The sequence below is a fragment of the Sorghum bicolor genome, chromosome 6, assembly GCF_000003195.3.
Source record: "Sorghum bicolor cultivar BTx623 chromosome 6, Sorghum_bicolor_NCBIv3, whole genome shotgun sequence".
NCBI classification, from domain to species: Eukaryota; Viridiplantae; Streptophyta; class Magnoliopsida; order Poales; family Poaceae; genus Sorghum; species Sorghum bicolor.
In genome coordinates, this window is record NC_012875.2 from 57,699,374 (window position 1) to 57,714,206 (window position 14,833).

General features: G+C 41.4%; 2 protein-coding genes across 4 annotated transcripts; one reads left to right on the plus strand and one right to left on the minus strand.

The window, feature by feature from the left end:
* Positions 89 to 14,310, plus strand: LOC8079555 (uncharacterized aarF domain-containing protein kinase At1g71810, chloroplastic). Of its 3 annotated transcripts, XR_002454309.1 has the most exons (23): positions 89 to 567; positions 699 to 743; positions 832 to 870; positions 996 to 1,166; positions 1,729 to 1,881; positions 2,080 to 2,115; positions 2,770 to 2,813; positions 3,136 to 3,226; positions 3,321 to 3,362; positions 3,456 to 3,564; positions 4,452 to 4,566; positions 4,721 to 4,770; positions 4,935 to 5,013; positions 5,097 to 5,147; positions 5,283 to 5,424; positions 5,641 to 5,685; positions 6,022 to 6,129; positions 6,236 to 6,277; positions 6,766 to 6,951; positions 7,171 to 7,290; positions 7,376 to 7,488; positions 13,881 to 14,091; positions 14,208 to 14,310. XR_002454309.1 is itself a non-coding variant. In XM_002447149.2 (22 exons), the coding sequence occupies exons 1-21, from the start codon at positions 220 to 222 to the stop codon at positions 7,478 to 7,480; spliced, it is 2,121 nt and encodes a 706-aa protein (XP_002447194.1). In that variant the 5' UTR covers positions 89 to 219; the 3' UTR covers positions 7,481 to 7,488; positions 7,992 to 8,363. The 3 variants fall into 3 exon arrangements, 2 of the variants coding, with proteins under 2 accessions (XP_002447194.1, XP_021319430.1); XM_002447149.2 differs by lacking the exons at positions 13,881 to 14,091; positions 14,208 to 14,310 and adding an exon at positions 7,992 to 8,363; XM_021463755.1 differs by lacking the exons at positions 13,881 to 14,091; positions 14,208 to 14,310 and having other exon boundaries at positions 7,376 to 7,791.
* Positions 7,856 to 11,807, minus strand: LOC8068458 (shikimate kinase 3, chloroplastic). The gene is made up of 10 exons (XM_002448573.2): positions 11,339 to 11,807; positions 9,741 to 9,787; positions 9,539 to 9,593; positions 9,360 to 9,432; positions 9,167 to 9,254; positions 8,838 to 8,920; positions 8,631 to 8,760; positions 8,435 to 8,513; positions 8,230 to 8,294; positions 7,856 to 8,128 (listed from the first exon to the last, which is right to left on the minus strand). Exons 1-10 carry the CDS (start codon positions 11,565 to 11,567, stop codon positions 8,075 to 8,077), a joined length of 903 nt encoding a protein of 300 aa, XP_002448618.1. The 5' UTR covers positions 11,568 to 11,807; the 3' UTR covers positions 7,856 to 8,074.

Genomic DNA, 14,833 nt, shown 5'->3' on the forward strand with positions numbered 1-14,833 from the left:
GCTCCAGAAGATCCGAGCCGCGCGTTTGGAGGTGGAGTTTGCCCCGAAAAATGCTGAGCCACAAAAAATCATGCCGTTACAAACACTACTACTCGCTTTGGCGCCTATCCCATCCGTTTCTCCAGTTTCGTCTTCCCCGCTCGCCCCAACCTCCTATCAAAATCTCCGTTCCCAATTCGAATCCCCCAGATCCTATCCTCGGCATCGGCAGGAGTCCAGATGCTTCTCCTCCAGCCCCGCGCAGTCCCTGCGCCTGCTCTGCGGGGGAGGCCTCCTCGGCCACGCCGGCGGCTGGTGCCGCCTCCCCTCGCCTCGGCGTCTGGTTCCATCGTCGTCAGCTCCGACGAGGACGCCTTCACCAGGTGCTCCGGGTACCTGTTCGAGGAGGGCGCGGCCACCGAGTCGGAGCTCCCCACCGCGTACGACCTCCCCGGCATCGCGGCCGTGTACCGCCGCCGCCCGCTCCTCGTGCTCCGCCGCTCCCTGCAGATCGGCACGTCCTTTGGTCGGTGGTTCGCGCTGCGGTACCTCGACCGCGTCAACGAGCGCGCGGACGACATGTTCGAGGTCCGCGCAGCGCGCTCACGCTACGTTTGCTTATGATCGGTCCCGCGCACGCTTCGTGTTTGATCATATTCCCTGGCGTGTTTTGGTTCACCTTCGGTGCTTAACACGATGAGTTGGTGTTGTCTTTGCAGCTTCGGGCGGCTCAGCTCAGGAGGATACTGTTAGAGCTTGGCCCGGTATGCCTCGTTTCGCATTGCCTGCTCATGTGTACGTTCCTTATCTGATGATCATTGAAGTCTATTGATGTTGCTCTTTTAATCACAGGCATTTGTGAAGATCGCGCAAGCAGTTTCGTCGCGGCCGGTGAGGTTCACTAGTCGTTACATCTTCATTTCAACTATTCCTATTGTGATTGCAGCTTGCAAGCTTGGAGTGCCTTAACTTTAGATGTTTGACACTTGTCGACTTCTTTGTTTCGTTTGCTGCAGGATGTTGTTCCACCTGCATACCTTGATCAGCTCTCACTACTTCAGGACCGCATAGCACCATTTTCAAACGATGTTGCTTTTAACATTATAGAGAAAGAGCTTGGGCTGCCACTGGATATGATTTTCTCTGAGATAACACCAGAGCCTGTTGCTGCTGCATCTCTTGGACAGGTCGGATTGCTTTATCATTCATGTCATGAATTGATTAACCACTCTTAGCAGCATTTTGTATTTCTAAATACGGAAGCAGAGCACAGTTGCATACAGTCACGTGCATTTGGATAGTTGAGCTATTAGTTATCTGACTGCTATTGCATCCTCTCTGCATTTTCATTGTTTCAACTTCGAACACCAGAACTGATGTGCAACTGAACCTCAGCTTTGCACGTTAATATTTGTTTCTGGATGTTCCCCTAAAGGGATGAAAATAAGTGCACTTCAAATTTAGGAGCAACTAAAAGTATTGTATAATGGAAATCTGAACCTGTATGAAGTTTTTTTTTTTGAAGGAAAACCTGTATGAAGTTTGAATACCATATTACATGTTTCTTTAAAGGAACAACAAATGAGTAACTTCCCAGAGCTGAAATTTGAGACAACTAAAGGCACAATAGGATGGAACCCTGAACTTCCATGATAAATTCAAATATTAGTCAATTCACACTTCTTAGCATGGATAACCATGGAATTTCATCTCCAGTGATACAATGTTCCATTTTTCTTATTTTTGTAGGTTTACCAGGCTAGGCTCCGCTCCAATGGTAAGGTTGTTGCTGTCAAAGTACAAAGACCTGGAGTTCAAGCAGCAATTTCATTAGACATATATATCTTGAGGTTCCTAGCTAGTATTGCAAGGAAGGCTGCCAAGTTGAACACAGACCTTCCAGTAAGTCTGACTGCTGTTGTACCATGTAATCAGTTGAAGAATCTGTTTGTCTTTAAAGAGGTCAAAAACAGAAAAATAACCCAACATTAAGGGAAAATCTTTTTAAAAGAACAACTATATTATTCTGTATCAGTTATGTTGTGCCTCTTATATTTTACTTGTTTTCTAATCACATGTATTTGCTTCTTGTATGTGCAGGCTGTGCTTGATGAATGGGCATCAAGCCTATTTCGGGTAACTCTTCTCCATATATGATGACGTGCTATTTCTATAGTGAATATATCTACATAAATTTTGTTCATTTACTTCAGTTCACTTCAACACATTTCAATTTGGTTATAGCATCTGTAGGCATTGGCATGAGATAATATTAGATTGAAGTATGAATTAATTTGAGGCTTATGCCTTAACCCTTAGAATGATTTCATTGCTATGTAGATAATAGCAGTTTGCTAGAAAAACAATCTAGGAAAGTTTATTGGAGGTCAACATCCAAAATGTGGTATTGGTTACGGGTTCCAAATGAACATTTAAAATTTGTTAATCGTTTTTTGTGCTATGATTCTATATTTCTATTCATAGTTCACTATGCTCAAGTAATTTCAAGGTTGCAATTTATGGACACTTGTTGTATATCCAAGGAGGAATATAAATATCAATCTTTTTCAATGTGACAGTGGATTGAAACCATTGCATTTCTACTTTTACCGTGAGAGTCCATAGCTTTTGTGATAAGCTTCTTTTCAAAAAGCCTGACGAAGAAAAGTTGACACTATTCTGGCAAGAATGTGCCTCAGTATTCTAGGCTATGTCAGATGTCTGATTAAAATATTAGCTGTATATCCTTAGATATTCACATTGAATACAGGTAAATCACATTTGATGCAGGAGATGGATTATAGAGAAGAAGCAAGAAATGGACTTAAGTTCAGGTTGAATTCTTCGTCCATTAGACAAGGTCCAGTTCAATGCATTTGTCTATGATGGATACACATCTTCATTGAGAAATATATGTTGTTTTAGAGCCTGAATGATCAAACATCCTTCACTTGCACGACAAATATAGGCAAAAACATTTAGCTTGGGGCCATCAGATTTATTTGAGAATTACTTTCCTAATATAAAATACTTGTACTTTTTCAGTAAAGTATCTATTATTTATATTACATATCAATATAGAAATTGATATCCAAGTTGCTTATTTGAGACTATCTCATATATGGGTTCCTCAAACATCTTTTGATTCAATGACAGAGAATTGTTTGGGAAATTTAGAGATGTCTCAGTTCCCGAAATGTATCTGGAGCAGACTAGAAGGCGAGTCCTTGTCATGGAATGGATCGAGGTGCACAGTCTGTGATCTTATTCAACTGTCAACAAATGAACATGCATGCAAAAATTGCAGTTTGTAATTCTACTTGCGCTTTGTGATCTTGTAGGGGGAAAAGTTGTCAGAAGTCAGAGATCAGTATTTGGTTGAGGTAAAGGACTGTCAAAGCTCAAATAATGACATAAAACTGGGCTTTCGAAGCACATTGATCAGATTGATTATGCTGGCATATTTTACATTGCAGGTTGGAGTATATTGTTCGCTTTCCCAGCTATTAGAATATGGATTTTACCATGCAGATCCACACCCCGGAAATCTTTTGCGTACAGTTGATGGGAAATTAGCCTACTTAGGTAATGGTTATATTTTCTATATCTTCACTAAAGAATGCATGTTTATAGACTTTTGGGTTCCCAGTTTACTGTCTTGATCATCTTGAGTGCTGCTGCCCTTTGTGTGACCAAGAGGAGGAAAATATTCAGCACTTGCTCTCATCTTGTGTATTCACAAGAAGTGTATGGTTTTAGGTCTTATATCTAGTTAGGCTGCAACACTTATCCCCAAGAACAAAAGAATGCACTTTAATGGATTTGTGGCGCCTAGCTTTGCAAGTTTGCAGCATGTTCGAAAACATCATCGCAAGGGTTTCAACTGATTGGTCGTCCTGGTGGAATGGTGGATTTGGAAGCATAAATGGTTGCATTTTTTAGGGATCCCAGCCCAGTTTTAATTGTGTCATACAGGGTATTAAAGATGAGGCCAGGTTGTGGTGTGTGGCGGCAGCCAAGGGACTCTGTAGCTTATGGCCATGACTGCTTTGTTGGTCTTTGCTTATTACTTAGGCCCTGTTTAGTTTCCAAATATTTCCCAATTTTTTTCAAGATTCCCTGTCACATCGAATCTTTGGACGCATGCATGGAGCATTAAATATAGATAAAAAATAACTAATTGCACAGCTGTAATTTGCGAAACGAATCTTTTGAGCCTAGTTAGTCTATGATTGGACAATAGGCCTTAGTTTTTTTCACCAACTAAACAAGGCCTTAGTTTGTTTTCAGTGTTTTTCTGCTATAATGGCCGTGCCCTTTTAAGGGGTTGTTTGAGTCACTTAGACTCCTTATTCTTCTACTTGATATAATGATACGCAGCTCTCCTGCGTGTTCAAGAAAAAAAAACTTTACAACCAATTGAATGAAGCTCACACTATTTCAACTAAATGTGACACACTATTTGTCAATAGATTTTGGGATGATGGGAGAATTCCGACAAGACCTACGTGATGGATTTATTGAAGCTTGTCTTCATCTTGTTAACCGTGATTTTGATGCTTTAGCAAAAGATTTTGTAACCCTTGGGTAAGAAAATTACTCTGAACTAATATGAATCAGTTTTCACACATTAGGTTGGTTGTCAGTATCAGTATCATTATGTGATAAGTTAGGTTTCTGAAGTGGAATTCGTTTATACTAATGATCCAGTAAATGCATCTTATCTTTACAAATCTTGCAGTTTACTTCCTCCAACTGCCCAGAAGGGTGAAGTCACAAAGGCATTGACAGGTATTCCAGTTCTGGATGAATGTTGGATATGTTTAAACATAACTTAGAATTAGTTGATCTAGATATTGTTGTTCTAATTTCAAATTTGTAGATCAGGAATCTTGCCATAATACTTGTCCAATTGGCATATCACTCAGTATCCTACTTTCTTATTTTTGTCCCAGGTGTATTTGAGAATGCTGTTAACAGAGGAGTTCAGAATATAAGCTTTGGAGATCTGTCAGGAAATCTTGGACGAACAATGTACTATTCTAGTTTACAGATACCATTTCTTCAATAGACATACTGTAAGTTTGTCCTATTAACTAGAGTTAACGTTGTTTCAGGTATAAATTCAAGTTCCAGATACCTTCTTACTTTTCCCTTGTAATCCGAAGGTAACGAGTTTTTCTGCAAAATTTGAGCAAAGTGCTTCACTAATAGAGCTTGCAAACAGGCAGATGCTCTAGAATATGTCTGATATGTATGTTCTTTGGTTCATTGGATAAGAACCTTAGCATGTGATTTTTCAGCCTTGCTGTTTTAGAAGGTATCGCAATCAGCTTCAATCCAAACTATAAAGTTTTGGGCAGTTCATATCCATGGATTGCAAGAAAAGTTCTCACTGACAGTTCACCAAAGCTTCGATCAACTTTGCAGACTCTTCTTTACAAGGTTGATATTTTTCAGCATTTGTATTCTCTGACGATTTAAAATCATACAACTGCTAAGGTGTAAATCATGTTAACAAGTTTACAAGATCAATAATGATAACTAATGATTGTTTACTTTGAAATATTTTTCAAGTTTCCTGCCTATAATATGCCCAATATTTTCTACTGCAAATTCTGTTTTGACTATCGTCTTTTTTCTTCAACTATTATGTTACAGGATGGCACTTTCCAAATTGATCGCCTGGAATCTTTGTTAACTGAGGTTTGTTTCTTTCGTTCTGTGTCTTATATAGATGCTACCTATCCCATCCAATATAGTTGTTTGAGTTGTGTCATATATTTGACGTGAATAAAGATTTAATGTTTGAAACTTGTAAATTTTCCTTCTTAACATGAGGAAGAGGGTGGCCTATTCCAGCCAATCTGTAATGATGATTCACATATTCATTTGGGTTTTGTACTTTTGTGATTAAACAAAATGGCTAAAGCGGCAGCTTTAATCAATGATGATTTCATGTTTACTATAAATGTATCTTCACTTGGTAGCCTCATGTGTATCTATTCTGAGCACATTCCTATTTCATGGTTCCTTTTACAGTCACTTCGTGCCAGAACAGAGCAATCACTGGTCAGAAATCAACAAGAAGATGTTGACAGTACGAGATATGCAATTAAGCAAGTCTTGTCATTCACACTCGCTGACCAGGTTGGACCAAACCGGGCAAATAATTCTTCGATACTGAACTCTTCACCTTAACCAAACAAGATAGAACTTGGCAGATAAATATTTGAAGCTCTATGCTCTCTTGCAGGGTGCCTTTGTGAAGGATTTACTTCTTCAGGAGATTGCTAAGGTACTAGCCTGTTAAAGGCACAATTGTATATTGAGTTAGCTTGATCGTCATAATATTTGGAAAATCCTGAGCATATTAAGATTATGTATTCTAACTATTAAAAGCTACCGAAAGCATTTCAGCGGAACTGGTTGCAAAATGTTAATTCATTTGTGAGTTTCTGTTTCACTTTTGTCGCAAAAGCAATAGGTCATTTTAACAGCTTGTTCCACTTATGAACATTCTATGGCATGAATGCTAACAAGGGAAGTATCAAATAGTGTACAGTTTATTTTTTAAACCAGTTACTTATTTCATGGGAATGCCTTAAATCCGTAACAAACATTCTTTCTAGTTCATCTTCCTTTGGTTTTCAATAAACTTTGATTCACCTCTAGAAGCACCGGAATCTTCTTATTCCATTCATGTTTGATTTAAGATGAATCTGCATACCTGTTTTGATATGAATACTTTCTGGCTATGCATTCTCAAGAATTTAGTTTTTGCAGGGAATAGATGCACTTGGTGTAGCCACATTAAGCTCTGCAACGTCTGCAGCAGCCTCCAGATTGCCATTCGCTGGTGTCCCATCCCCATTGACCTCACTAGACGATGAGGATGCCACCAACTTAAGAAATCTGTATCGCCTGCTCCTACTTTTATCTAAGGTTTCTCAGAAGGGAAACCCATCTCCGGTAAGTACAATTTTCCATATATCTAAGATTTTAGCTTTGTTTATTCAGCTTTTATGGATATGTGATTGATCAAAAGCATAACACACATTATGCTGTGTACTATGAATACACGTCTCCTTTGATATTAGTTAAATGATTTATAAAAAGATATATTGCAAGATTCACAACCTTTTGCTTTCAGCCTTTGTTCCTTTTGTTCATTCGGTATTATTTTTGCAGAGCCCTGGATATAACAGTGCCATAGAGAAGGAAGGTGGTAGCACGGATGAACTTTCTCTTGCGCTGTATGAAATGTCCTCTCTGCCAGAATTTCTTCCAGTTCTTTCTGTCATTCCTGAGGTAAGTTGGACATAAGTTAAGTGAGACTACATGTCAAAATCCACATGACACATGGCTCACTTGTGTATACCCTTCTCCATCAAAGCTTCCACCGGAGTCCCAACAGCAGTTGCTTCTTCTGCCAGCGGATTTAACCAATCGTATTTTATCTCGGGCTGTCGCGAGAACCATTAGAAGACTGTTCATGTAAAGCCAAAGGTACAGAAATTTTCCGTCCCTGCTTCCTTAATTTTCTTTAACTATTCTTTTTGGTTCACTACTAGAAGATAAGGAGGATTTTTTTCTCTCTCCACTCCATATGGTAGCATCTAATCTAGAACCCAAGATCAATCTTTTTTTTTGTTCTTTACGGAATGCTTTGAAACACTGCTATGTACATATTTTTCAAACTACAACAGGCATTGTAAATGGCCCATGTTGCTATGCACATATGGTGTAACTGACAAACTTAATCTATGTGAACATAAAAATAATGCTGTAATGCATTTTGCCTCAAAAACATGGATTCATGTCATTGCTTGTTTCACAATCTGACATAGTGAAAATTGAAATGACAATACCATGCTATGCCCTAATGTCCCCATCAACCATTCATTGAGATAAATAACAAATTAGCATTGTCTTAACTGAAAGCTATTTACTTATTCATTTGCACAAGTACAAACTCAAACGGTCCTCTTTCATGTTGAACAACACTGCAGAAAGAGTTTATGCAAAGGTATATGTACAATTAAACAAACAAGGGCCATATGTTGTGAGCATCCTTTTGCTCACATACAAGCAATCAGTTTCTGACCATGGTCTTCTCGGTAAGAAAACTTTCCATCTTTAGCAATGCCTGAAAGAGTTGAGGTGAAAATCTCAGTTAGATAGGTAGACATAGTTGTGAAGACCAATTCTGCTAAGACAGAACAGGAAGAAAATAGAATTTCAGAATACCTCAATGGCGATGGCACTAGGTGTAAGTATAGTGACATCATTATGGCCTTGTTTTAATGCAATATCTGCATCATAAAGAATTTGGTCAATCAATTGAATTTGCAGCATTGGGCTTAGCGAGTTTGTTAGTAGTACACAGCATTAGAAGGAAAAAAAAACAGGATTATACATAGCAGATGTTACTAAAAACTCATTGGAAACCTACGTTCAAGTGAAACTCTGGCATCAGCATTAGCATACGAGTCCATTCTTTGCTCAAAAAGTGATGTAAGTTTCGCATAAGCCTGCATTAGAAAATAAGAGATCCCTTAGCACTGTAAGGTTTACAAAAAATAGTATATATTACCTGGAGCTCAAGAGGTCAATTCTCATATGGTTGTTATAAAAGTACTAGTGGCTACCTTTGCATAAGGGTCACCAGATTCCTGATGCAAGAGTGGTCGAGATGCGGTTCCTACAGCAGCAATTCTTCTTGCAAGTGCATCCAGTGGAACGTCTAACCACACAGTCAGCCCTTTCTTCATGTAACTCCTACAAACCCCCACAGTAAACTACGGTGAGAATTGGTTCTGAAGAGCAACATCAGGGTAGTTTATCACTTCCAGTACCAATTGATTGGTCGGATCACTGCACCACCTCCGGTTGCAACAACCAACCGATGCATTGATGACAGATCCCTCAGGACCTCACTCTTGACAAGTCGAATGAAACAAGAGGATATCAGAAGAGTTGGTTATCAGGTACAGAGGGACTTCAATAGGAACTTAATGCTCTCAGCCTCTTATCACAGCAGGGAGGTGGGGGAATTGCCAATTCGATCTTCTTAGAAAGAAGAATGAATGGCTTGCGGACTTGGGAGTCTTTTCCCACACTTTCAACCTTCAATAAGGAAATAAATAAACAAATTTTGTCATCTCTAGAGAAATAGACATATTACCTCATTATCTCTGAAGAATGCTTCACTATGGAGCTGAAAGATCTCAGCAACAGATGAGATACCAACAGCCTTCTCTACCAGCTTATCACTGCAATCGGAATTGGCCAGTAACATTTGTAAACCATAAGCAAAAAGGTTACGTATGGAAGATTTTGGTGGAGGGTGAAGTTCATTATCAGAGAGAAATACAAACCTGTCAAAGAACGAATAACCTAATACTTCGGCTAATATCTTCCCAACTGTAGTTTTGCCTGAACCCATCATTCCTGCATACCAAAGTACACAAATATCATACTAAGATGATGGGATGAAGGCATGAAGCTTAGGGTTTGAGGTGAACTGGTGAAGTGGAACTAGAAGCCAAGAACTAACCAACAAGATAAACGCATCGGCCATCCAAGTAAGGGAGAACATCCTGGGCCTTTTGCTGGAGTTAACATGTCCGTCATATATTAGTAATAGCAACATATATAAATAACCGTAGCTAGTTGATTTATTTTCTCCATACAAGGAAATCATCATTATATCATTTCCTATTTCTAGGAGAGAGAAAAAAAACATTTTTTTTCAAAACCTGTAGTATGAGAGCCTCGTCAGTAGAATAGTGGACTTTTCCTGTTCCTGCAAACCATTATCATGTGTATTATATCTCAACTGTCTGATACCACCAAATTGTCACTTGAATGAGAAAATATATCCAGATGAAACAGCTAGACTAGTCCAAATTCAGTAATTCCTCCTAGCATGCAAACTAACTTCGAAGTGATATTATCTAAACTGAATGCCTTTGCTAATAATGTTTTTATATATTTGCTAACTAGTAATCACAAAAATAATACTAACACATAAGGCGACCCGAAAGAGTGGTTACTGAAGGGCTCCCTATACCTTTTTTTTTAAAAAAAATGGTTCCCTATACCATTACCTTGTAAAAGAACAAACAATAGCGGACTTTTCTTTTCTCTCCCACGAAAAAGAGCCCTGACAACGACACGAACCGATGCTGACAACTGCAGTAGTTCTTCGAGCTAATGTAAAGCTAAACCCCGGCCGGCAGTCGCGCGGCCGGACCAACGTTTTTGGGCCAAAACGCATGAAATCTATATATCACATGGATTTTGTGGCGTCTTCAAAAATGTTGTAGAGAACCATACAGGGAAAACTGGGAGAGGGTTCGGCTGGCTGAGACCACGAGTGAAATTGTGAGAAACCGCTAGTTCTTTGAGCTAACGTAAGTCAAACCCCAGCCGGCAGTCGCGCGACCGAGCCAGCGTTTTTAGGCCAAAACGCACGGAATTTGCATATTACATGGATTTTGTGGTGTATTCAAAATCACAGTAGAGAACCATACGAAAAATCTGTAGAACTCCTGTGGGCAGGGGTGCCCCTCTGGTACTATAAGAGAAATGGTTCGGCTGGCTGAGACCATGGGTGAAATTGTGAGAAACCATTAGTTCTTCGAGCTAACGTAACCAGCGTTTTGGAGCCAAAACGCATGGAATCTGCGTATCACATGGATTTTGTGGCGTCTTCAAAAATGTTGTAGAGAAAACTAGGAGAACTGGGAGAGGGTTCGGCCTTGAGACCAATTCCTTGTACGAAATACAAAGTAGGTTTAGTGTCCATTAGTATTAGGTTCGTGTCCATTTCATTGGATTCTTGTACTGTTATGTACATGATGATGTTTGACAGTGGAACGACAGTGGCCCATGGGCCATGGGCCCACACCCACTGCGAGGCAGCACCCGGTAGCAACCGGGCCGTATATGCCGTACGGAACCGTCGCGTTTCTCCCCTTGCTTGTCCCTTGACTCCCCTTCCCTTGGCTGTCACGTGTCACGTGCGTGAACCGTGTCACTGTCACGCCACTCGTGGCGGACCAGCAGCTGTTGTAGTGTTGGTACGTTGCGGATATGCATATCTCATCCCGTGAAATTCGACACAACAAACAAAAAACACAAATAATAATCTGATTTTAGCGTTGAGGTGATCGAGACGACGATGCTCACCCACACCAAATCATGTTTGTGCTCATAACTAACCAATTTCCTGCCCTGGGTTTTTATACGGTTGTCCAATTACTACTTGTTTAATTAATCACTTGTGTTACTGATAATAACAACTGCATGAATGAACACGCACGTACCAAAAAGAGGTAATCGGACTGCTCACCTGCCGATTTCGCGGAGCACGAAACTCTCAGCTTTGCGGGACGGAGGGCAGGACCCGCGGTCCTCCACGGATCGGCGCCCAGCACCAGCCTCCGCGGCGGAGGCAGCCGCAGCCTGTCCGCCGTGAGCCTTACCGGCGGGACTCTGACGGAGTAAGCGCCGTGCGGCTTCTCGATGCCGGCCCAGGCACGGCCGCGCGCCGGCGCACGGACGCCCACGCTGGCCTCCATCTCCTGTCGACCCGAATCCCGCCCGACGAGGAGAGATCAGGCGCCCGGAGGCTGTGGCTGCTCGTGTTAGGCCTGATTGGTGGAGCCGGCGTTGGATAGGCTGGCCATCGCCCGCCGGGGACCCCGGGGTAATGGAGCGCGCGTGCGTGCGGGCGGCCGGTGAGCGGCGGCGGCGGCGGACGCAGAGGGGTCAGGGGGAGGACGGCCTCCGTGCGGAGACGAGGGAATTCAGGAGGCGGAGTTTGGTGGCTTGCGGGCTTTTATACACGACGCGGTCGTAAGTTTGGTTTCCGAAGTGGGTGGTTTGGTTTCTTGTCGCGGGGCCCGGCACGCCACGTTTCCTTTCCAGTAATTTCAAGATCAGATTCAGAAACCTTTTCGCGTGCATTTGGCTTTACGCTTTTCATGATACGACGATGACAAGCAATTTCATCCTCCTTCAAATACCATATGCTCTGAAGTCTCTTTATGCTCTTCTAGTTTCCTATAATGACTGCATCGATTTTCTCCATTTTATAAATTCGTATTTTGTTTGAAGTGATACAAGTTATTTAAGAGTCTGTTTGGTTCTTCTTGCTAAATTTTAGCCAACTAAACTTTAATCACTTTATTAGTAGCTAAACTTTCAAATACATTGACTAAAAGGAAGATAAAATAATTTAGTCTCACTAGTCACCCAAGAGTAGTTAAAATAATTTTAACTAGCTAAAATTTAGCAAGTGGAACCAAACAAAGCCTAAATATACATTACATACATTATTGATTTATTTTAAATAAAATAGAAAAATTCTAAAGGAAAGGAAAGAGTGAATAACAAAACAAGGTATTTTGTTTCATAATTATAAAACAGAGCATATTATTTTAGTATTACTCCTTATTAGGACATATATATTTATCATCTTTTCTAGAATTATATAGTAATACGCAGACGTCCATAACATGTATGCACACTCGCCCCTATGAATACACGTACGCAGACACTCAACACGCACGCACACTCATCCCTATGAACACACGTACGCAAACCCTACCCCTATGAGCACCTTCGAAGGACTGAGTCGGCAAATCTTGAAGTTCACGAAGTCACCACAGGCGCCTCGCTGTCGACGGGCACGTCGCCTACCACTTAATGCATAGCGCCGAAAAATCCTGGAATAAATCCAGAATAAAGTGCCGCACCCAGGATTTGAACCCTGGGTGGGAGCCCCCCAACCAATGACCTTTGCCATTGCGCCGTGAACCCCTTGGCTCGGCCCAAACTACCCTGAAGAGTCAGGAGTCAATCTCCTCTTCAGACACTCAACTCTTCCTTTTTCTTTGTTATAAAAACAAGATCATAAGCCAAGTGATTAGAGTCAAGTTATATAATAAGTTGTTTCGTACTTTTTTATAAAATATTTTCTCTTTTCTATTCCTTCTCACAACACTTGTTATTTGAACTCACCACTAGCTATACATCCGTGCACAGCTTGGTGTCAAGTTATCATCTCTCTCCTCTCTTCTCTCCACATCAGCATTAGTTTGGCTATAAGCCCATTATTATATCTGCTCTAAATCTTCTCTGCATTCAATTAACACAAAACATCGCGCTTAATTTAATTCATTCACTCACTTTTACTCGGTGATCGGACGAAGTCACCCTCCACAGAACACAAGGCGGGGCGCGGGCCGTTCAGATGCCGGGAAGGGCGTTTCGGTCAAGTCCATCGCACATCTGGGCCCTGTCGCGGGGGTAGGTTTGTTGGGACTTCTGGTTCTGGGCCTTGGAGATGTTGCCGCGCTCTCCGGCGGTCGATGGATGCAACTACCACCGCACCGCACCGCACCGCGGCCCCGTCCGAACCACGTCGGATGCGGCGGAGGGTTGGTGGCCGATGGCGACGCCGCGCGCGCGCGGGGGAGGTGGGACTGAGACGTCCGTTCCAGTCCAGGGAGGGTATCGTCGCTCTCGCGCTCGCAAGTGGACCACCCTACATAGTCATCGTTTCGTGTTGGTTCAGGAATCTGCAGTTGACAACTGTACTACATGTGTCGAACTATCGATGCTTATGCACACTTTTTCGCAGAGGTCTAATCTCACCTGAATTGTGTGTTGAGTGGGGACAGAAACACAAAATCTGTTGCATTGATTCCATAATATGATCGAGAGAAAGGGTAACGGGAAAAAATATCTATACGCATGTACCACATAGCGCTAAGAGACCGATCTACTATTTTCTCTACTTTCAAAAAATTGCAATCGTGTTATATGCTGGTACAAATTTTATAATAGATGATATATAAGATTTTAAAGTACTAGTATTCTTCAAACAGAAAAATTGAAAAGTGCATTTCTTCGGGACGATGGAGGGAGTAATATTTGGCAGCGTTCGTCAGAATTCCATCAAGGCATCAACCATGTATCATGAATCAGTGGATATATCGTTGCATTGTCCGGGACGATCTTATGCACATATACCGTGTGTTTACCTACCCCTTGGACAGGCTTAAGAAGACTAAAAACAGGTTTGTTGAAGACAAGAAGGTGCGTGTCGTCATACATACACTTGGACGTTAGGTGCATCCACATAAGCACCCACAGGCCGAGCTTATCCATTTATTTGGAGTCACAGTAGCTAATAATGCTTTGTTTTGGACCAGGGAAAGGATCGCAGCTTGTGAAGGTTTACATTTTGCTTTTTAGTTCTTTTTTTTTAAAAAAAATTGTCACATTTAGATCCTTGGGAGAAGCATTTGCTAAATAGATCTTGAGCACCGTGCCAAACGTATTGGAGCATGGGGCTCACGTGACGCCGACGTGTCTTTTGGCACCGATCAATCTTGCGTGGAGCTTACGTGGCAAATGACGCGGCGTCAAAGGACATGCCCAGACCTTTTAGTGCCAAAGGCTGCTGCGCTAAGGCGGGCCTATTTCCCCTCAAAAAAAAGGCTGGCCTATTTCAGACACATGTCCGAAGTGAAAGAGATTTACTCCTTTCATAGTAGTAAATTATAAAACATTTAATTTTTTTTTACCTCAAGTTCAACTGCCCGTCTTATTAAAAAAAATATACAAAAGTACATTTTTAAAGAACTTTTACTAATAAACTGAGCCACGACAAGTGGTGTTTTGTATAATTTTTTAATAAAATGAGTGGTCAAATTTGATATAAAAAAGTCAAACGTGTTATAATTTGAGATAGATCGAGTACCCCATAAGTAACCGTGTGTGAAGCGGATGGAGGAGGAGTTCGTCTGCGCGTCATTAATTCGATCCGCAAGTACGA

Excerpts from the sequence above, each read along its gene's own strand:
- LOC8079555 (XM_002447149.2), top strand. The coding sequence starts at position 220 with ATGCTTCTCCTCCAGCCCCGCGCAGTCCCTGCGCCTGCTCTGCGGGGG. Across the intron at positions 568-698 it reads GCGCGGACGACATGTTCGAG|CTTCGGGCGGCTCAGCTCAG; the intron begins GTCCGCGCAGCG and ends TTGTCTTTGCAG. Across the intron at positions 5,148-5,282 it reads TTTTCCCTTGTAATCCGAAG|CCTTGCTGTTTTAGAAGGTA; the intron begins GTAACGAGTTTT and ends GTGATTTTTCAG.
- LOC8068458 (XM_002448573.2), bottom strand. The coding sequence starts at position 11,567 with ATGGAGGCCAGCGTGGGCGTCCGTGCGCCGGCGCGCGGCCGTGCCTGG. Across the intron at positions 8,761-8,837 it reads GTGATCCGACCAATCAATTG|GAGTTACATGAAGAAAGGGC; the intron begins GTACTGGAAGTG and ends GGGGGTTTGTAG. Across the intron at positions 8,514-8,630 it reads CTGGTGACCCTTATGCAAAG|GCTTATGCGAAACTTACATC; the intron begins GTAGCCACTAGT and ends TTTCTAATGCAG.